We start from the raw sequence: 22,308 nt of genomic DNA on the forward strand, positions 1-22,308 counted from the left end.
GGCCAGTTAGCTTGTACAGTGCACTGTGCTGTGCTAGGTGGGTGTAGGGATTCCCTGTCCCACAGGGGAAAGATGCCCAGAACATTAACAGCTAAAGAGAGTTTTAAGGTCACAAAAGGAGATGTTAGTTCTGTGGCTTCATGCTGAGGTCAGATGAACTGAAGATACTTTTTACATGGTTTTCACAGGGATTCACACAACGGAAAAGAGAAAAGGAGGAACCAGATCTCAAACAAGATGACTGATCTTTCCCCCATCAGAAGGCTGGATGATGGCTCCATTGCTTTATGGGTTTTATTACTGGAATTTGAAGCAAACTTCAGGAAAATGAATAATAATAAAAAGAGTAGTGTTCATGGAAATGGGAATATGTAGAGAATAATGGCGCTAGAAGGAACTGCAGTATTCAAGATTCTCTACATGAACAGGATTGGTAGAATGAATCTCAACATGTATGTAAAAAGTGGGCTTAGTATAATGTTTCACAAGCTGTGTTTCAGGTTGTCTAAAAATAGCTACTTAAAAATGACAATTAAAGAATTCCGTAGATTGCTTCTCAGCCTTTTCCCAAAGATCAAGTGAAGAATCCAGTAGTTGTTCAGCCCATGAGGCTTGATGTCTCAACTGATTTTAAGTATTCACCGAAATTTCAAAGAAGTAGTCTCTAGTACTAGTAAAGGAATGAGCTTGGTAGCCAGAGCAAGTTGATAAAAAAGAGACTTTTCTACTTCAATGTACTTTATATGCAATTGCTGCTACCAGAAGGTGAGAAGGTTAAAATTAGATCATAATCTTGTTTGATTCAGATTTTCTTGCTTTTGTGATTTCAAGACAGGATTTTTCTGTGTAGGTGTGGAACTCATTCGGTAGGCCAGACTGGTCTCAAACTCAGAAAATCCCAGTGCCTCTTGTTGTGCCCAGATTATGACCACCAGAGAGAGACCACCAGATAGGTCCAGACTGTAATAAGCAAGGTTTAATCAGCATAATGCAAACATGTTTGGAACTCATCTCCACCCCCATTACAGCAAGGTAGAGAGGAGTTGTATCTCCTCTGTGGGGTAAGCTTTTAAAGCCTTAACTACAAAGAGAATCTTTGATGTTGCCTTGGCAAGGGTACAAGGACTTTTGCTCCCTCCCATTCTGTAAAGTCAGCTTACTCCTTGTTCTTAGAGCAAGGCCACTGTCCTTGAGTTAGGCCATCTTTAACAGCCTGTACCAGGTGGCTGGCTGGGCTGACCTAGGTGACCTTCTGCTTGGAATCTTGCAGGTGGGAGAGGGGAATTCCACTATCTTCCTGAGAAAACATTCTGCTAGGAAATTTCTTCTCTTCCCTTTGATAATAAGGGGTGAGGGTCCCACACCTCTTGCTCCTGTGTCAAGGTGTTAAAGGTGTGCATGCCCACCAAGCAGCTAAAGGTGGGTCCTATTATTTCAAGCTATCCAGATTAGTGGAGGATTTTCCCATTCCAAAATCTTTAAGTAAAATCTCCCTCAGGTATAATTAATTCTTTGTGTATTGATTAATTCCAGAGGTAGTCAGTTTGACCACCAAAAATAGCCATTTCTACAGCCAAGACAAAAGAAATGAAAACAAAATTATTCTTGCTGGAGGCACAAAGTGCAAGGGAGTTATTTTCAAAACAGTGTTTTTCCTCAACAAAGGAAGAATGGGGATTTTCCTTAGGATGTCTGAACACACTCATGATATGTTCTCCCTTTTCTTAAGCATGCTAAATTAACAAATCCACTAGTGAACATGATTCCAATGTAAAAACAGATATTTAGGAAATCTTACCACGAAGTCTTGTAGGAACATACGTAAATTAGACAAATGATGGAAAGAACTGACTCTGGCATGTTTATATTTTACCATAAGGTCTTAGTTGAAAATCAAGTAGATGACATTGTGAAAAGTAGATTGTCAATCTTGATGATCAATCTAAAAGATAACTGTACCAACACCGTATATCTCACAGACACAAAAGATAGAGAACACAAAACCAGAAAACTTCAAGGAAAAGTCACCTAAAAGCCCTCTATACAGTGCTCCTGGATGAACGGTTATGATGATCTCTGTTACTCTCAGAGCAAAGCTGGTTTTGCTCTGAGCAGGGTGGCAAGACAGAAGGCCACAGCTGCTTCCATGCAAGGTAAGAAGGAGTCCATTTTAACTAGACCTGGCTTGCTGTCTGTCTCAGGGTCAGGACATCACTGTAGAGAATTTCATTTTTTCTTTTCTCTAACCTTAAAGAAATCTTTAGTTATACAGTGTTTTGCTTGCATGTGCCTATGCACAGTACCTACAGAGGGCAGAAGAAGGGACTTGAATCAGAACAAATGGTGTGCTAGCATGCAGGGTCCAGGAATGGAATCAGGGTCCTCTGTGAAAACACCCAGTGATGAGCCATCTATCTAGCCCCTCTTTTTAATTTAAAATTAATCTTTAAAATTTGTTAATCAAAAGAAAATACATCATTTTTTTTATTTCTTTATTCCATCCCTGCCACAATTCCCTGCCAACCTCATCCTTGTTAAGTGTGGGTAAATATGTATGCTGAAATACATAAATATGTTATACCCAAATCTGCAAAGTCTCCAAAAAGCCAACAAGGAGATCACGTCCTATACATAAAAGCAAAGAGCCTTTATTTTATGCAAGTTTGCAAACTCGGTCTCTCTGCATGTCCTGTGTATTGGAATAACTGGAGATCTCTGAACTGAGTTAGAGTTTGGTTTTGATAGTAGTCAAGGTGGGGGTGAGGGGTTTCTAAAGTTCAGGACCCCTGATTGGTTGACATTTGCCTAGGGGTGTCCTGGTGAGTGTGTGCTGGCAGGTGATCCTATCTAAAATGGTTGGAATGTTAAGCATTTCCTTTGGATGGTCTATTTTTGGGAGGTGCTTGGGTAATCTCAGTTTATATTGATATAGATTTTTGTAAATTGATACAAATTTACAGTTGTTTTGTTAGAAAATTATATATATATATATACATATATTTGTTTTTAATCTCAATCAAAGTATTGTACCTATATACCTTATATAACAATTCAATGCAAATGTGTAGGCCTTTAAAGTTATTATATCAACTAATTAGAATATCATGAAATATAAATTAGTAGTCATCAATTATAATCCATCTTGTAGTTATATTAGGTATATTTTCAAGGTCAAGCTGAGATATATTTTAGATAGTCTATGACAATTGGGCATGACTTACCATGGGTATGTTTTTCTCTGTAAATATGACCAAAAAAAGGGAGTAGAAGTTTATGTTCTCTCTTTGTTAGTCAGAACTGGTGCAATCCTGGCTGTTGGTCATCATAGCTCTTGGGAGAATTACAGGACAGGAGCATCTAGAACAGTGGCATCTACCTAGTTCTCTATTTCTGAGTTTATTTTTCCTTTGAACCCTGAATAAATTGTTAAATACACTTTTGTGGTTTCTCACTTCAATAGGTAGCATGGTGGTGTGCACGCAGACTTGGTACTAAAGAAAGAGCTGAGAGCGCTACATCCAAATCACAAGGCAGCAGGTAGTGAAAAATACTTATATGTCCCTTGACCCAAGAATGAACAAGGAAAGGGGGCTACATTTACATAACTGAGTACTTCACAGTAAAATAATGACATCTTGAAATTTGCAGGCAAATGGATGGATCTAGAACACACTATATTGATTGAGGTAACCCAGACCCAGAAAGAAATATTGTATGTATTCACTCATAAGTAACATTTAGACATAAAGCGAAGAAACACCAGCCTAAAATTCACAATTCCAGAGAACCTAGACAACATGAGGACCCTAAAGAGGCATACATGAATCTAATATACATGGGAAGTAGAAAAAGACAAAGTCATGACATCTGTTAGTTCTCAAACACAGTGGTGTTTGTTATACAGCTTGTTCCCACGCAATAGAAAAGAACTTTTTCTTTTTTTTAATATTTATTTATTTATTATGTATACAATGTTCTGTCTGTGTGTATGCCGGCAGGCCAGAAGAGGGCACCAGACCTCATTCCAGATGGTTGTGAGCCACCATGTGGTTGCTGGGAATTGAAATCACGACCTTTGGAAGAGCAGGCAATGCTCTTAACCTCTGAGCCATCTCTCCAGCTCCTGGAAAAGAACTTTTTCAATCCTGCTATTGACATGATATTTTTATGAATTCTGATGTCATCATCACATTTCCAAACAATAATTATTTAGTTTCTACATTTCCTTATGCTAGAGGACCTGACAGACCCATATGGGATCTAATGTGTGCTATATATATATAAGACAAAGCCTATTCCTGATTATATCTTGAACCTGAAAAAACAATGGAGTCAATTCTACATCATCTGGTATTAATTATGTGGTTTCAATATCCAAAGTTAATTTTTCTGCATATTGCAAATCAATAACTTTGTTGAGAAGTCCTTTAAATTCCCTTAGTACAGAAAATAGAACACTAAGACAAATAACTATTAAAGGGACTAAAGATAATCTAAGATAAACTATAATTATGCTCTAAACCTACATCATCCAAACCTCTCCAGAATCACAAAAGTTCTAATCAATTGATTATTCTTGCAGAAGGCCCAGTGTAGGTGTGGCATTCTTCTGGGAACAACTGTTCACAGTTGTTTAGTCCTGTGCCATTAGGCAGAAATTCACAATGACTGGAAAGGTTACCGAGAAGTTTCTTTATGTCATGGGGACTAGAAAGCAGAGAGAAGGAATACACGAAAGGCCAGGGAAATACATAACTTGCATGGCACATCTCCAGTGACCTACTTCCTCCAACTATACTCTAAAGATCACACTAACCCCAAATGGTACCACCATCTGGGAAAAACAAGTCAATAAGCATGTGAACTATGGGCTCAATTCAATTTCAAACTCTAACCATGGCAATGAACTCCTAAGCACTAAAGCTAGACTTCACAATTGCTAGCCATTCTGTGTCATCGGTTTATCTAACATCTATCCATCTGTTCACATTGTTTTCATAATCTGCTTTCTAGGAGATCGCAGTGGGGCATGGGGGGATGTTAAAGTCCGTAGTGCAAGAATTAGATACCTGATTTTGGGTTCCCAGCACCCAAATAAAATGTCAGGTTCTGGATGCCTATGCCTGTAATTCCAGGTCAGGGGAAGAAGCAGACAAGAAGATTCCTGGAATTTATTGATTAATTAGAGTAGGAGAATTTGAGCGCTCCACTTTGAGATACTGTCTCAAAAAAATTAGAAAGACAGATTGATAGGTACATAGATAGGTAGGGAGATAAAGCACTTGGAGTCCAATCTCACGGCTACATGGAACTATCTGACAAACTAAACCAAAACTAAACAATGCTGACAGAATATCTGTAGTTGAGAGGCCTGAGAAGACAGGTGAGATTTTCTTGTAAGAAGAAGGAACTCAGTTTGAGCCCAAGAATCCATGCTGAAGAGAAAACGAAAAAAGTCACAAGGACTTTTAACACTACTAATGGGAAAGGGACATGGAGACAAATGAGTACCTGGGGCTTGTTGGTCAGCTAGCCTAGTCTACTTGGAAAGTTACAAAGCAATCAGAGACCCTATCTGAAAAGAAATAGAAAATAAAAGTTTGATCAAATCAAAGGCCTGAAACCAGAGATTCACTTCTGTCTTCCAAATATATACACACACATATATACAATCACATACTTATATTTCCACAAGTATATACACACAGAATGCCCAAACATACACACACAGTTGTACAATAGCACATACAAATTCATACAATAGTACATACAATTCATTGCTAGCTCTGACTGTGTCTTTCTATGGTTATTTATGCTGGTTTATATTTGTAACACACATGCTCAGCTTTGAGTAGGTCTGATGTAAAAAAGATATCAGCTTCATGACAGGTTTTGAATATTTTGCAAAGCAAATCTCATGTACAAGGAACATCTGTGGTGGGGTGATTATTCTGTTGTATACTCTGAAGAATTGTCACTCAATTTGCCTAAATAAAGCAATGACTGGCCAGCAGATAGGCATGAGACAGAGGGAGCATGTCTAGATTGTGTCATGCTAATAAATGTTTTACTATGTGGAGAATATGTGTTAACTTAAAAATGTGACAGGTAGTTAGTAATAAGCCTGATATATTGGTCAAGAATTTTCAATTATTAAAACCCTTAATGTAGTTACTTTGAACTGGTATGTAGGAAAGAAAAGACTGTGAAGGCGTAAGTCACAAACAATGCCACACCAATTCGGGGTTATGATTATTAGGGTGGTATTTATTTAAAGGGGAAAAAACTTACAGATCACTGTCCCAGGCAACAGCCCTCTACGCAACCAGGAAAGGAGTCTAGTCACAGGCGGAGCAGGAAGTGAAGAGAGAGAGGAGAGGGAAGTGGCCGCTTTTTTAAAGGGAGAGAAACCACGCCCCAGTGGGCTGGTACCTCAGCGGTGATAGGCTGGAGGAGTGGGAGGACCTCCCGCAACAAGACTGTTTAAAAATGGCATTCGGGAAGAGCAGAGGCGTTCTGTAGGGCTGGGTTGAAAGCCTCTGTCTAATAGCATCCGCCTGACCCCCAGTTGGGGGGCACCTAGCCAGGGGCTGTCCTCCCTTACTCTAGCCTTGCATGTACTTGGTATTAACCTAGACGCGGAGAGCGGGTCTCGCTCGGGGGTCAGAGAAGGAGGAGAGTGACCAGTCCTGGGCCCTTCCTGCATACCTGGTGGCGACCTGAACTCCAGCCCTGGGGAGTGGGCAGGACCTCTAGCCACGCCTCGCTCCCTGCTTTTCCTCTCCTTCAGCGTTGTCTACTAGCTACTTTTCCTGCTCTCTGTCCCAGGAGACGAACGTTTGAGCCTGAGATGGCAGCCACCCTGCTCATGGCTGGGTCCCAGATCAGACTTAATGCCAATGCCTTCTCGACATTTCTAACCATGTCTCTAATTTCAAGAAGAAAGGCTGGGACTAAACTCCTAGATGCTAAGTAGTGAGGAAGCATTGTGTGATTTCAGGCCCCTGTGACATTTGAAGATATGGCCATGTACTTCACTCAGGAAGAATGGAGACCTCTGGATCCTACACAAAGAGACCTTTACAGGGACGTGATGCAGGAGAATTAAGGAAATGTTGTCTCACTGGACTGTCAGATCAGGAACGAGAACGAAACAACCCGAAAGAAGAGCTTAGTGAAGATGTGGAGTTTGTGACCATGTCCGAAGAGCCTATTGGAGATGCTGAGAAGAACCTGGAAAGCGAAGAAGTCTTTGAAAGTGGGGACAGGTCCGAAAGACAGTGGGGAGAGCTGACCGCAGAGGAGTGGGTCAGCTACCCTCTCCAGCAGGTCACTGACCTGCTGGCCCACAAAGAAGTTCACACAGGCATCCGCTATCACATATGTTCTCTGATGGAGGAAGGTCATTGGTTAAATAAAAAGAAACTGCTTGGCTCTCATTGGTTAGAAGATAGGTGAGAGGAGTAAACATAACAGAACGCAGGGAGTAAGAGGAAGTGAGCTCAGACTCCACAGCTCTCCTCTCAAGAGCAGACGCCTCAGAGAGACGCCATGCTCCCAGCTCCCGGGAAGATGGATGTGATGAAGCTCAGACCCAGGATGGACGTAGGCTAGAATCTTCCCGGTAAGCGCACCTAGCTGTGCTACATAGAATATTAGAAATGGGCTAGTCCAGGTGCGAGAGTTAGCCTAGAAGAGGCTAGATAGAAATGGGCCAAGCAGTGATTAAAAGAATACAGTGTCCGTGTAATTATTTCGGGGCATAAGCTAACCAATCAGGCTGCCGGGGTGCTGGGAACGCAGCCCCGCTGCTCTTTTTACTACAGTTCTCAGTGTGGGGAGGCCTTCAGTCAGATTTCAGACCTCAATCGACACCAAAAGCGCACACGGGACACAGACCCTACAAGTGTTACAAATGCGGCAAGGGCTTCAGCCGCAGCTCCCACCTTATCCAGCATCAGAGAACACACACGGGCGAGCCACCCTATGACGGCAACGAGTGGGGGAAGAGCTTTGGAAGGAGCTCTCACCTCATTCAGCACCAGACAATCCACACCGGGGAAAAGCCGTACCACTGCAACGAGTGCGGGGAGAACTTCAGCCGCATCTCGCACTTGGTCCAGCACCAGCAGAGGCACAGGGGAGAGAAGCCCTACGAGTGCATGGCCTGTGGGAAAAGCTTCAGCCACAGCTCCCATCTGATCACACACCAGAAAATTCACACCGGGGAGAAGCCCTATGAGTGTAACGAGTGCTGGCGAAGCTTCGGGGAGAGGTCAGATCTGATTAAGCACCAGAGGACTCACGCGGGAGAAAAGCCCTACGAGTGTGTGCAGTGTGGAAAGGGGTTTACACAAAGCTCCAACCTCATCACCCATCAAAGAATTCACAGGGGAGTGAAGCCTTACGAATGTACCAAGTGTGACAAGAGTTTCAGCCGGAGCTCAGCTCTTATTAAACACAACAGAGTCCATACCGACTAAGTCCTATATTCCTGAGTAAGAAATGACTCGTGGAGGTAGTTATATTTGATTTGATATCAGTGAGCTTCCTTTAGATTGACTTTCCTTATTGTTGGCCACGTTTTCAAACATGGTAGAATACGACCCCTTTGAAATTCCGACCCACAGCGTTGGGGAAGTTTTCCCCTTCTCCAAAATAGTTAGTTTTCTTCACTGGTTTTATTACAAGAATCGCTTCATCAGAAGCAGCCCCCGTTCCTAGTAACTTGAAAGCTGAAGACCATAGGACAAGATGCTGGTGGATGCTTAGTCCTGGAAATGGAGTAGGTTTTTAAAAAGTTGTTTTTTCCTCTCGTATCTTTGGCCCCAAAAGACTGTAGTGGGAATGTAGAACTGGACTAGGGTGGCCGCAGCTGCTCTGGAAGAAGGCATGCGGACTTGTCCTGGGTAGCCACTGTTCACACACCGCAGTGGCCGGGCTCATGCACTTCCCTTCCAAAGGGCTTTTTCCTTGAGTAGCTCATATTGGTACCTTGCCTTCTTGTGCACAGGATTCTGCACGCTGAAAGCAGTGACTGAATCACTTCCCTTGTTTCTCACTTGTATATAGCTTGCACGCTTTTGAAAGCTACCCGAAGACACAGTGTGAAAGGAGAAGGGTACAAGGTTGAGGACCAAGGGCCCTTGGATGGTGGTGACCTTAGCAAGAGATACCCATTGATGCTGTCATTAATCAGGTTTATGAATTGTCTTCAGAAATCACTTTAGAGATCGCAGTGTGGAAACTGCCTTTACGAAAGGACAGGACCGCAGGTGATGATGGAAGGAGTAGAAGTGGGTTGACTCCTTCAGGGAAGGGAGCACCGAGCCCTTCCCAGGGAGCGACAGTCCTTTCTGTGTCCTTTGCCATCTACCTTTAACAGTTAGGTCACTCGCCCTTGTACTGCTAACTCTAGGGTTTGATAGGGCCACGCCCCAGTCTTTATCATAGCTCGCTTAAAGGAATGTGTATGTATAGTGAAGTGTGTATTCTAATAGCAGAGACCGAATTCCTAAGAATCAGCATGTTCTTACGTGATGTAGACCATAAGATAGAACTGTAGGCATACTCCATGTGAGAGAATTCCTTTACTTTTCTTGTGTTATGGGAAAGAATTTGAACACTGGTGCGCAGGCGTGCACTCTCCTGTAAGGCTTGGTTTTGTACAGAACTAAACTCTTGCTCGTATGTGTCCATCAGTTGTGAGACAATGACTGGACAGTTAGGTCCTTTGCCCTTTCTCAGACTGAGTTATCTTCTCCTGTGATGAAACCTCTTTGGCCTCATCAGAAGAAATGAATAAGCCTAAAGAGGAGTGTGTTTCCCGCCTCCAGGTACAAAGAGTTACAGTGAGAGTTGCCCAGTGTCGCCCAGTACCTCAGTTCTCTTTATCTCAGCCCAGGCAGGAATTATGAGTAGCCCGGATATTGGTGCTTACTCCGTCCCCTGGGGATGGAAGGGGATGGGGCCCAGTGCATTTTATGGTGCTTAGTGCAGACTTGCAAATGTTAACATGTTTTTTTTTTTTCAAGAAACCTTTTTTTTTGCAGGGGTGGGGATTGGGGGTGGCACATGCCTTTAATCCCAGCACTTGGAAGGCAGAGGCTGGCAGATCTCTGTGAGTTCAAGGCCAGCCTGGTTTACAGGATAGAGTTCCAGGACAGCCAGGGCTACACAGAGAGTCCTTGTCTTGGAAAAAACAAAAAAATTTTTTGTTGAAGTTCTTTGGGATTTGGCATTTAGTGCTTTCACTACAGAGTCATTGTGAGTGAAGCTGGGTGACACCTACCGTGTCATTCACTAGTGACAGCCTCAAAAGCAACCAAATGAAAAGCACTCCGATTGGCCCCTCCCATTTGAGCATGAACTTGGGGCAGGCACGTGGTTTCTATTCTGTACGACATCTAGCCTGCTGTGGGTATTCACATTTTAACCGTTAGGTGACTTATGTATTCTTGGTAACTAAACTCAGATATGGCATCTGTATGTAGCCAATGACTTGGTTGAGTCATTGTAAGTGTCTGCTTGGGAGTAGCTTTTAGAAGACAGCACCTCTGATCCAACTTCATTTTACCCCTTTCTCTACCCGGTCCCCATCCCCCCAGCCCTGCAACACCACCTCCAGCCTAAAGGTTTTGCTAGTGTGCCATTTGCTGCTTTTGCCTTGTAGATGAAAGGCTCAGGGAGGGTCTCTGATTGCCTTCCCATCTCCCCATACCTGTCTGCACCAGCTGAGTGCCCTCCCTCCTGCAGTCATCCGCTGCCCACTCCCAGTGCTGAGCTCTGTGGAAGTCATGCCTTTGTCACACTTCACCAATGCTGTTTGCATGACTGCTGTTTGCAGGCCCCTGGCTGCTCCTGCACATACCCAGACACTCTGTGCCTGTGTTCTGTGGTTGTGGAGAGCGGATCCCGTTGGTATTGGTCAGTTATCCTAGTGTCTTGTCTATGGCTGTATTATCCTAACAATATTCTATAATTAAAGGTATAATTTTTAAAGTAAAAAAAATAAAAATGGCATTCCAATGTGTGGCCAAAAATTTCAGATAAAATCTGAAATACCTTGGAAAAGGAATCTAAACACAAAACTACATAGACAAATGCAGCTTCTCGGTAACTGCCTTTATTTGGTGGGCTATGCTGGAGATCTGTGATCAGAGGCTCGCCTCCTATTACAGATGGCTTTCTAAATCAGCATTTGCAGAAAATAGGCAGTTCTTTAAAGAGACATCAAGTTTACTCATATGGTGTCTTCTTTCTCTTTCTGACCTGAGAGTCTAGGTTATGAACCTGCTGGCCACACCCCTGTATTTCTGCAAATCAAAGAATGTGTGGATCCCTGACTTGATTCTCCAGGACAGACATGCTCAGGAGTTAAGGTCATGTGTTTGTGGCTGAAGCCCACCTTTAGTCTTTTATTCAACATGACTGCATCTTGAATAGTTTCTAGATAGCATTATTGGGAATTACCTTCAACACCTTCACAGAAATGTCCTTTCTTAGTCACTGCACTGATCTTCTTTGCTACTGTGCACTCTATCATACAGAAATTTACCATACAGTTCTGTGTTCAAAGATATGATTGCTGACTTCTACTGCAGAATGGTATTTTCCCCATTTTTAATTCTGTGTCCAATTTCTTGATAGTTCAGAATTTTGAGTTATTTAAATGCATGATGATTGATTATGGTCTATAAACAAAAGTCAGGATAAGAGAAAATTTTAAACTTTGAATATAAAAGTGATGTGTTTACTGTCATTAATAGGTGCCACCAATAAATGATAACAACATGATTGCTCTTTCTGGCCAGCCAAGAATGATCTACAACCTCGTAGAATGAACTTAAGCATGGGTACACCTGAATAGTAAGTATTTATGTTCCAATTATGGCCAATTGCTTTGGTTAAATAGCCAACTATCTTTTATTTATATTTATTTATTTGTTTGTTTGTTTGTTTGTTTTTCGAGACAGTGTTTCTCTTTGGCTTTGAAGCCTGTCCTGGAACTAGCTCTGTAGACCAAGCTGGTCTCGAACTCACAGAGATCCGCCTGCCTCTGCCTCCCGAGTGCTGGGATTAAAGGCATGCACCACCATCGTCCGGCCGCCAACTATCTTTTAAAGACTTACATTTTCAGCTTGTTTCCTGATTATTTGTTTTGTTTTGTACTTTTCCCTCAGTTGAGGAATATTTGGGCTCAGAAATTCTTTAAGAAGAAAGACTGCCAGGCGATGGTGGCGCACGCCTTTCATCCCAGCACTCGGGAGGCAGAGGTGAGTTCGAGACCAGCCTGGTCTACAAGAGCTAGTTCCAGGACAGGCTCCAACACCACAGGGAAACCCTGTCTCAAAAAAAACCAAAAAAAAGAACAAAGACTAAATTAGTTTCCAATACTATCAGTCCTTTATTTCTTTTGGGCAAAGGATGAGTTAAGATGAACTTCGATCAGCCTTTTATACCTTACTGTTATAAATGACATGTTCATGAGGCTGAAAAGAAGGCTCAGCTCTTAGAACATTGGTGACTCATCCAGAGAATCTTTGATACCCAGCACCCATAAGACAGCTCACAACTGTCTGTTCCTCCAGTCACAGGAGAGTAGACACTGTCTTCTGGTCATCACTAGTACCTGAGATACACTTGCTACACTCACTGGTCAAACTCCTACATCTAAGTTGAATTTCATTCCTTTTTAAGGTAACAGGCACATAAAGAAAACCTATTTAAAATATAGAATCAAATACACATCTGTCTTTTCAGTATTTGCCCATTTTGTACCCTAAGAGGCCAGAAGAATGCACCCGATCTCCAGGACCTCCAATTACAGGGAGTTCTATCCAATCAGATATGGTGCTATGAGTCAAACCTGGGTACCCAAGAGGAGCAGTACTCCTGAGACAACTCTCCAGGTCCCACATGTGTCATTATAATTCTTAAGGTAGAGGAGTCACATTGTTCCTTCTGTCTCTTATCACTTGAAGGATAAAGTCCACTATAGATGGTTGTCAAAGATTCAATGGAAGGAATGTGAATGGAATTTGTATATTGCTTCTTATTTTCATTGTTAAGAGACTTCTCTTTATGTGAGGGAATATTTAAAATGTTGGTTGAAATCAGTCTGACTCCAGGCAGATTTTATTAGGAAAACTTCCATAATTTGGGAGTCTTTGTCTTTTGTGATGTTTTTGAGATAGGATATGTCCACATAGCCATTGATGCCAGGTATGCATTATGTGGAACAAGCTGGCATCAAACTCACTGAGATTGGACCCACCCACATTCCTGTGTTCTGTGATTAGAGCCATGCACCTCTATGTTGAGCTGAAATGTTTGTAAAGGACTTATTGAGTAAAAAAAAAACACATAATGAAAGACTTAAAAGGGAACATCATTGTTTTGATAAATAACAATATTTCTTCAAATTGTATTATTTAAATGGCCAAATAATTTCATATGTTCAAAATAATGAGTCATTGTTATTGCATTGTCAATTCCATCCATTTAAAAATGTTTGAAGTGTGCTTTTGTGACTACACCTGCGACATGATGTGCATGTAGCACAGATAGGAAAACTAACAGGGGTCTATGATCTACGTCCACGTTGTGAGTTTTAGTCCTTAAACCTTGGGAGTCATTTGACTGCAAATACACTGAAAGAAACTTCTTTTGGTTTAAAAATTATTTGTGAATGAGATGATGTAGGAGTGTGTATAAGTAACTGATGAAGTCAACAAATATGAAAAAATTCGTAAGAGTATTAGGGTAAACAAGATATAGAAGCCAGGTTATCAGACTTAGAGGCAATGAACTTTAATAAATGATGCAATTTTCTGGCATGTAATTTTGGTTTTGAGAAAGTATAAATACATGTCTTGTTCTCAGAATGAAGAAATTAAAAAAATCTGTGCTGGTAAGAATATTTTCACATGCATAGCAGATTGACTATTCAAATTGTCCCATGGTCCTCTCTTGTTGTATGAAATTGCATTTACAATTTGAAAAGAAAATAAGACTCTACTGTTGTAATATTTCTTCTAATTGAATTTGAGCACCAATGAGATGACTCAGTGGGAAAGGACTCTTATGGGCAAGACTAGAATCCCAACCTCGATTACATGTTGAATTTTTCAGGAAAATGGATGGAGCGAGAAAACATCATTTTGAGAGAGCTAACCCAGACACAGAAGACAATTATCACATGTAGTCAGTCATTAAGTGGATTTTAGTCATAAAGCAAAGAAACCCAGCCTACAAATCACAGTCCCAGAGAACTTAGACAACATGAGGACACTAAAGAGACATACAAAGTTCTAATATACATGTGAATTAGAAAAAGACAAGATCTCCCGAGTAAATTGGGAGGATGGGACCTTGTGAGAGTACTGAAGGGAAGGGAAGAGGCAGGAGGGGAGCAGCAAAAAAATGTAGAGCTCAATAAAGATCAAAAAAATTTACAAGAAAAGAACATTAAGTTATGGTGTCAGATAAACAGATGATTGCTGATTAGACTACGTTATTACATCTATAAAACATGAATGAAAATACTTCTTTAAATACACATAAGGTATTTAACATTTCTTATTATTTATTTTATCAGTCATTTTAATGTGAATACTGTCAAATTCTGTTGAAAAACCACATACATTTGGAGTTCATCATCGACCCTTGGACTTGTATACAGGGGGCAGACATATGAGCATCATGAATTCAAAATAATCCCTGAATTTTTCCTGACATCCAAGCTAGGATTAATAACAAACAAAAGCTGAAGGGAATTTCTGAAAAGATAAAAATCTAAACCAGAAACAACCCAAAACATTTACTCAAAAAGTATGTTCCCACATGGCCTGACACTTCAATAACCAATGGGAAACAAGTATGATGGGTTTACCATTCTATACATTATAGCAGAAAAATACCCATCACTTGGTAAAGGCACAAAAAAAGATGAACAAAATCCATAGAAGTAATATAAAGACTACAAAATAGAATTCACTAAATGGATTTGCCACACATATAGCTCACTTTAGTACATACTTCAAATATTTCAATGTAGAAACCATAATGCAATGATCTCCACCAGTCTTGATTAAACATGGTATGTAATTTACTTCCCTCAAGGTTATGATAAAAATTTTTACTTAAAGCTAGAGAAAACTGTGATTTCTAAAGAAATTAACCAATTGTTGTCATGAATTGAACTTTCTTTTTTCTAAGAGTGTGTTCCTATTTCCAGACTTCAAAAAGATATAAATAGACTAAAAATATATGAGGCACTAGAGTCATGCCTAGGTGAGAACTAATGTCAGATGTTTGACAGCTTCCTGTAATTTCTTCTGCAATAATATCCAAGGTATTATCTTTATGTGGATACAGAATGCACATTCAAATACACACAAATACACACACATACATCACATAACTACAATGAACAAAACTTTTAAGACAGTTTTTCACTCATGAAAACATTTCTCCTGTAAACATTCATTCATTTCTGTAAAAGAGGAGCTGAGAGTCATCGTACAGCTTACTTACACAATGAATTGGTTCATGTAAAGAAAAAGCAAACTTAGACTTGAAGTAAAAGAAATTAATTCTTCTAAGAAAGCTTTCCAGGCCGGGCAGTGGTGGTGCACAACATTAATCCCAGCACTTGGGAGGCAGAGGCTTTTCTAGGACAGGCCCCAAAGCTACAGAGAAACCCAGTCTCAAAAAACAGAAGAAAAAAAAACAAAAACAAAAAAAGAAGAAAGTTTCCCAGTAGAAATATCTGGTTCTGATCTCCTCTACTCTCAAGGGAATATTTCATAATATATGTCCAATTACTCTGTCATCTTCTGAACTAAGTTCCCAAACAGAGGTATCAATTGTATCTTGGCTCAACTCCAGGAGTTTCTGAAACATTCCAGTAAAAGAGGTATTCACATAAATCTTGAATCAGATTTATTTGAGAAGGAAGAAAACATGAGTATGAATACCTCTGCAAAGTGTGGAAAGGGACAGCTGCATGCTTAATGAGCATAAGGCTCAAATAGGACTTCTTAATAACCGAGAGCAAAGGAAATTTTGATGGTGGGAATTTGCTGGATTTCAATACCTGATCCTGAAAAAGCTCCGGGATGGGCTTGATTTTATGCCGAGGGATTCATTGCTTTTGTGCGCAGTGGACAAGGGTAGAGTTTGTTTTTATGGATCTGATTTGAGAGCCAAATTGTGTTTCTTTACTGGCCCCTTTTAACGTTGGCTGTTTTCAGAGAGATGTTGTTTCTTTAACTACTTCTAGATTCAGAGACAAGGTACTTTCTTTTGGCTCTGGTTTCAGGACCAATGTATGTTTCTTTAAATACCCTTTCTCCAACCAATAATGCTTCATAAAATGTTTGTCCATTAGTTTGCTACTTCAAACTAAAATAATAAGAGGTATCATGATGCTTGAACAAATTGTTGACACTATAAAATTCTTTTCTATACAATAACTGTTTTTGTTTAAAGAATAATTTACAATAAGCCCTCAGTTTTTTCCTCAGGTCCTAAGATTATGGTAATATGCACCACAAACTTAATCAGATTGATTACACACAAAAAGTCTTACTCCTATATGAAGCACAAATCATTCTGACACTGATTTTCATAGAGTATCACTACAGTATGATTTTTCTCATGTTTTTAAAGAACACACATATTAAACTCAGGGTTTCTCTATAAGATGTCTTATTTTACATATTTGGAGATGATTGGGAAAAAGGATTCAGGACAGATTTCATTCACATGTATCTCTCCAGTATGTGTTCTTTTATGCAATTGAAGATGATTGTGACATGCAAGTCCTTACCACATTGATGGCATTTATAGGGTTTCTCTCCAGTATGGGTTCTTTTATGATTTTGAAGAGCACAGTTGTGAGCAAAGACCTTACTTCATTGATTACATTTAAAGGATTTCACTCCAGTATGTGTTCTTTTATGCCTTTGAAGATGACTGTGTTGAGCAAAGGCCTTACCACACTGATTACATTCATAGGGTTTTTCTCCAGTATGTGTTCTTTTATGTTTTTGAATATGACTAAGATATGCAAAGGCCTTACCACACTGATTACATTCATAGGGTTTCTCACCAGTATGTGTTTTTTCATGGTATTGAAGGTGACTATGATGGGCAAAGGCCTTACCACACTGAATACATACATAGGGGTTCTCTCCAGTATGTGTTCTTTTATGCATTTGAAGACTACCACGGTGAGCAAAGGCCTTACCACACTGATGACATTCATAGGGTTTCTCTCCAGTATGTGTTTTTTTATGACTTTGAAGAGTACTAGGTCGAGCAAAGGCCTTACCACACTGATTACATTCATAGGGTTTCTCACCAGTATGTGTTCTTTTATGCATTTGAAGAGTACCACGGTGAGCAAAGGCCTTACCACACTGATGACATTCATAGGGTTTCTCTCCAGTATGTGTTTTTTTATGACTTTGAAGAGTACTAGGTCGAGCAAAGGCCTTACCACACTGATTACATTCATAGGGTTTCTCTCCAGTGTGTGTTCTTTTATGCCTTTGAAGATGACTGTGTTGAGCAAAGGCCTTACCACACTGATTACATTCATAGGGTTTCTCTCCAGAATGTGTTCTTTTATGCTCTTGAAGATTACTAAGATATGCAAAGGCCTTACCACACTGATTACATTCATAGGGTTTCTCTCCAGTATGTGTTCTTTTATGGTATTGAAGGTGACGATGATGTGCAAAGGCCTTACCACACTGACTACATTTATAGGGTTTCTCTCCAGTATGTGTTCTTTTATGCATTTGAAGAGTACCATGTTGAGCAAAGGCCTTACCACACTGATTACATTCATAGGGTTTCTCTCCAGTATGTGTTCTTTTATGCATTTGAAGAGTACTAGGTCGAGCAAAGGCCTTACCACACTGATGACATTCACAGGGTTTCTCTCCAGTATGTGTTCTTTTATGACTTTGAAGAGTACTAGGTCGAGCGAAGGCCTTACCACACTGATTACATTCATAGGGTTTCTCTCCAGAATGTGTTCTTTTATGACTTTGAAGAGTACTAGGTCGAGCAAAGGCCTTACCACACTGATTACATTCATAGGGTTTCTCTCCAGAATGTGTTCTTTCATGCAATTGAAGGTAATCCAGATGTGCAAAGTATTTACCACACTGACTAAATTCATAAGGCTTCTCTCCATTATGTGCTCTTTTATGCATTTGAAGATTACTTTTCTGAGCAAAGGCCTTACCACACTGATTACATTCATAGGGTTTCTCTCCAGTACGTGTTCTTTTATGTGTTTGAAGATTATCCTGACATGCAAAGCATTTACCACATTGAAAACATTCATAGGGTTTCTCTCTAGTATGTGTTCTTTTATTCTTTTGAAAATGACTGTGATCAGCAAAGGCCTTACCAAGCGCATTAAATTTATATGATTTTTCTTCATTATGTGTTCTTTTATGACTTTGATGAGTTTCATAATGAACACAGTCTTTACCATCTTGACTATATTCATAGGGTTTCTCTCCAGTGGGTGTTCTTTCATGCATTTGATGATGACTGTGATAATCAAAGGCTTTACCACATTGCTTAATTTCACAGCATTTTTCTCTGGTATGTGTTTTTTCATTCCTTAGAAGGTGAGTGTCATAAGACAAGGTTTTAGCATAGTGAGAACATACTGAAAATTTCTCTCCAATTTGATTTCTTTCAATCCTGCAAGGATAATTTACACATGTAAAAGCTTTACCACATTCAATATACTGTTGAACCTCAGATCTGTATGAATTAATTTCATAATTTGTCCCAGTTGTAAAAATGAATCAAATATTAATGTCTTATAACTTCATTTAAAATCATGTTTTCTTCTTTCATTAGGAAAAATATTTGTGATGATAATTCCTTTGTGTCATGGTTTACCATTTCATCTATACCTATCTCTATATTTTTCTATGATTTTTTCACATTTTTTAAAAGAAATGCATACACTGAGTGCCTTACGATCTTTACTGCATTCATAAATTTTACTGTGAATCCTTATACATTGACTAAGTGAACTAAGACACTAAGAAGTATTGGCAGACTTAGAACTCATGGGGCTTTTTTTTTAATGTGAAGTTGTTTATGTATTAACAATGATGGTAAAATACCAATTACTGTATACTTGCACTTAATTGAACAAGTATACTCTCCATGGGAACTACAGTTTATCTTCTAATTGTTCTTAATGAGTCGTATGCTACATCTTTCCATATCCATATTCTCATATGCTTGTATCAAGAGTTCACATATGATATACATAGTAAGGAAGAATAGTAAATAAAAGATTTCCACATTGAATCCTCATGGTTTCACTTGCTGTTCCTCATAGACTTGTGGTATAGATATTAAGGTTTCTCCACAACAACTGCCCATTGACCCTTGACTCTAACTGCCACTTTCACTAAACTTAACAAGTCACAAAAAGTCTATGAGTAATCCAAGTCTTACCATGAGCTATTGATTTAGGAGAAAGTTTGCAGCTACACTCATCACTGAAATGTGTATAAAGTTATTGTCATAAGTAGCAAGAAAGAAATGGACTGGCAGATCTACTACATAGCCCTCACGTTGCTATGATTCAAATGGTGATTATCTGTTTAGTCATTGCTTCCTTGACTTTTTCTTTTTCTTTTTTTTTAGTTTTTTTCGAAACACGGTTTCTCTGTGGTTTTGGAGCCCATCCTGGAACTAGCTCTGTAGACCAGGCTGGTCTCAAACTCCCAGAGATCCGCCTGCCTCTGCCTCCCGAGTGCTGTTGACGTTTTCTTAAATGAATGCCTTGCACATGCAATTCACCTATGAGAAATTGAGGAATATGGATTTGTGAGAATTTAATAACCATCAATGCATTTAAAGCTGTGCTTATTTACAATGCTGCTTTTGATTCATTGTTCCAGGACATATTAGAAACTCATCAGAGGCACATTGTTATAAACTTGCACAGGAAAATTACCTTGTAGGTCTTCTAGAGCATTGACTATGTTCTTCAGTGTTACAGACCTCCAAAATGTACCCTGAAATACAGTACCAGAATATGTATGTTATATTATTTAATATTGTACAACAATTAGGTCATTCTCTTTTTTTAATTATTATTATTTTTTTTTGTTTTTCGAGACAGGGTTTCTCTGTGGTTTTGAAGTCTGTCCTGGAACTAGCTCTTGTAGACCAGGCTGGTCTCGAACTCACAGAGATCCACCTGCCTCTGCCTCCAGAGTGCTGGAATTAAAGGCGTGTGCCACCACTGCCCAGCTAGCTCATTATCTTAAGTGCACCTAAGAACTATGATTGTGTTACTCATCTCATTTTCTTCTTTCTAAATCAAATTACAGAACAACATTATAAGGCAAGGAAAGGTTGTCTCCATATTTTGAAACATGAAGGAAATTCATTTTTACCTGTAGTAGTGAGGTTCCTGAAGGTCTCCAGCATCACATCTTTGTAGAGATTTTTCTGGGAAGGACTCAGCAAATCCCACTCTTCCTGAGTGAAGTTGATATGTAGATCATCATAGGTCACTGCCTTCAAAAATATACCATACGTGTGTACATGTAAGCATGACAGTGACATCATTGGAAATGCATACTTCTTTGAAAGTACAGTTGTATGATTCTGGTGCTCCCCATTCTTATTCTGTGATATAGTCAGTTACTTTAGAAGTAAATTGAAAATTAGAGTCAATTCTGTCATTTCTATACAATCTGAATGGGATTTCACCTTATAAGAACAATATCTATTAACAGGGTGAGACAAGAAAAAAGATCAACAGTAAATTGTATGCATGAGAAAATTGTATGAAAAATTCCTCATTATAGAAAGAAAAAAAGATACACAAATGGGTGTATTGGTTTATTGTGCCTTTAACCACAACACTGAGAAAACAGAGGTGGGTATATTTGTCTCTGAGTTGAATGCCAGTCAAGTCAATGCAATCAGGTCCAGGAAAAGTGGCAGTACACATTAAGACTCTGTCTCCATTGCAAACCTCAATAAAACAAACAATGGGATAGAAAAACTAACAGGCTTTTATTGAAGTTTCTACAAAGAGTTGTTTTCACTCCAGTTCTGTAGTCTTCTTCCAGACCCTGAAGTACCCTAATATAAACTTCAATACCAATAACATTTTGTAGAAAAAGAACTTCCTGTATAAAACAGTTAAAAGTGGACACATGAAAACAGTAGAAATATATATGTTGGTCATAAATAATCAACACAGACCTGGAGAGGGGGCAGATTAATTCAGCACTCTTGCTGATCTGGAATGGAGATGGACAAATTTGCCTGTACTTACATGGGGATTATAACTATCCATTTTCCAGGGTAAGGATTTCTGATATTCTTTGATCACTTTCATGGTACATATCCATGCAGGCATATAAAACAGTCATATTGATTTAAAAAAATCAAAGCAAGCATAACAAGCAAGAAGATGTTCATACAGCTGCAATTTAATGACTCAAAATACTCAGGCAGTATTAATGCTATCAATCCATGGGATGGTATCCTGGGAATCAGAGAGATACCCTCTGTCAAATTTTAAAATTCAAGATAAGCATGAAGCTCAGCACAGCAGCATATACTTGACATAAAAAATACCTGCATTCCAGGGCCATCATCCAATAACATCACAACAAATAGAGCGAGGAATGATGCCTCCCTTTACTTTCAGGAATTTAGAGCCACACAATGACTCAGATAAAACAGCAGGTTACCAAACACTTGAGCACTGAATAAGAACTCTTTCTGCTATATCTTATGTGATTTAGAGATTGAGCCCATAATGATGGTAAACACATTTCAGTATAAATAGGAATTTGGCTGATTAATGTCAAGCACAACACAGTAGATATAAATGTCAGGAAATTACTTTAGGGTATTGAAACTCATAGCATACAATGAGGAATTTTATCTAGAAAGGCTTCTCCTGGTAAGGATCCACAGAAAATTGAAATAAAACCAATAAGGAGAGAAAGTTCTTCAAATACATGATATTTTCTGGTGGGTTGTTTATTTAATCAAGTACATTCTGAACCCAGTCACTATTGGTCCATGGTCAACAAATGAAAGAAATCATTTCATCACTTAGAAGATTCACATTTAATGATCCTTAAAGAAGGACTCTTAGAAGAAATGCAATACTAGCTCAGAATTGAGAAATAGATGTTTATTTATTAGGGATAGACTCACAAATCAGAATCCTATGCTCAAACTGAGATCAGAAACCGAATCATGCAGCCAGAAAGAGGCTGG

General features: G+C 39.4%; 2 protein-coding genes across 2 annotated transcripts; one reads left to right on the top strand and one right to left on the bottom strand.

The window, feature by feature from the left end:
• Window positions 1-7,047: 7,047 nt before the first annotated feature.
• On the top strand, window positions 7,048-8,483 carry LOC121458799 (zinc finger protein 436-like). The gene is made up of 2 exons (XM_041668148.1): window positions 7,048-7,402; window positions 7,882-8,483. The coding sequence occupies exons 1-2, from the start codon at window positions 7,048-7,050 to the stop codon at window positions 8,481-8,483; spliced, it is 957 nt and encodes a 318-aa protein (XP_041524082.1).
• Window positions 8,484-16,919: 8,436 nt separating this feature from the next.
• On the bottom strand, window positions 16,920-20,490 carry LOC121458726 (zinc finger protein 431-like). Its single transcript, XM_041668033.1, has 3 exons — window positions 20,457-20,490; window positions 20,012-20,072; window positions 16,920-18,648 (listed from the first exon to the last, which is right to left on the bottom strand). Exons 1-3 carry the CDS (start codon window positions 20,488-20,490, stop codon window positions 16,920-16,922), a joined length of 1,824 nt encoding a protein of 607 aa, XP_041523967.1.
• Window positions 20,491-22,308: the final 1,818 nt, after the last annotated feature.

Source organism: Microtus oregoni, unplaced genomic scaffold (assembly GCF_018167655.1).
Source record: "Microtus oregoni isolate MIOR12 unplaced genomic scaffold, Mior012 000018F_ref0000195, whole genome shotgun sequence".
In the NCBI taxonomy this organism is placed as follows: domain Eukaryota; kingdom Metazoa; phylum Chordata; class Mammalia; order Rodentia; family Cricetidae; genus Microtus; species Microtus oregoni.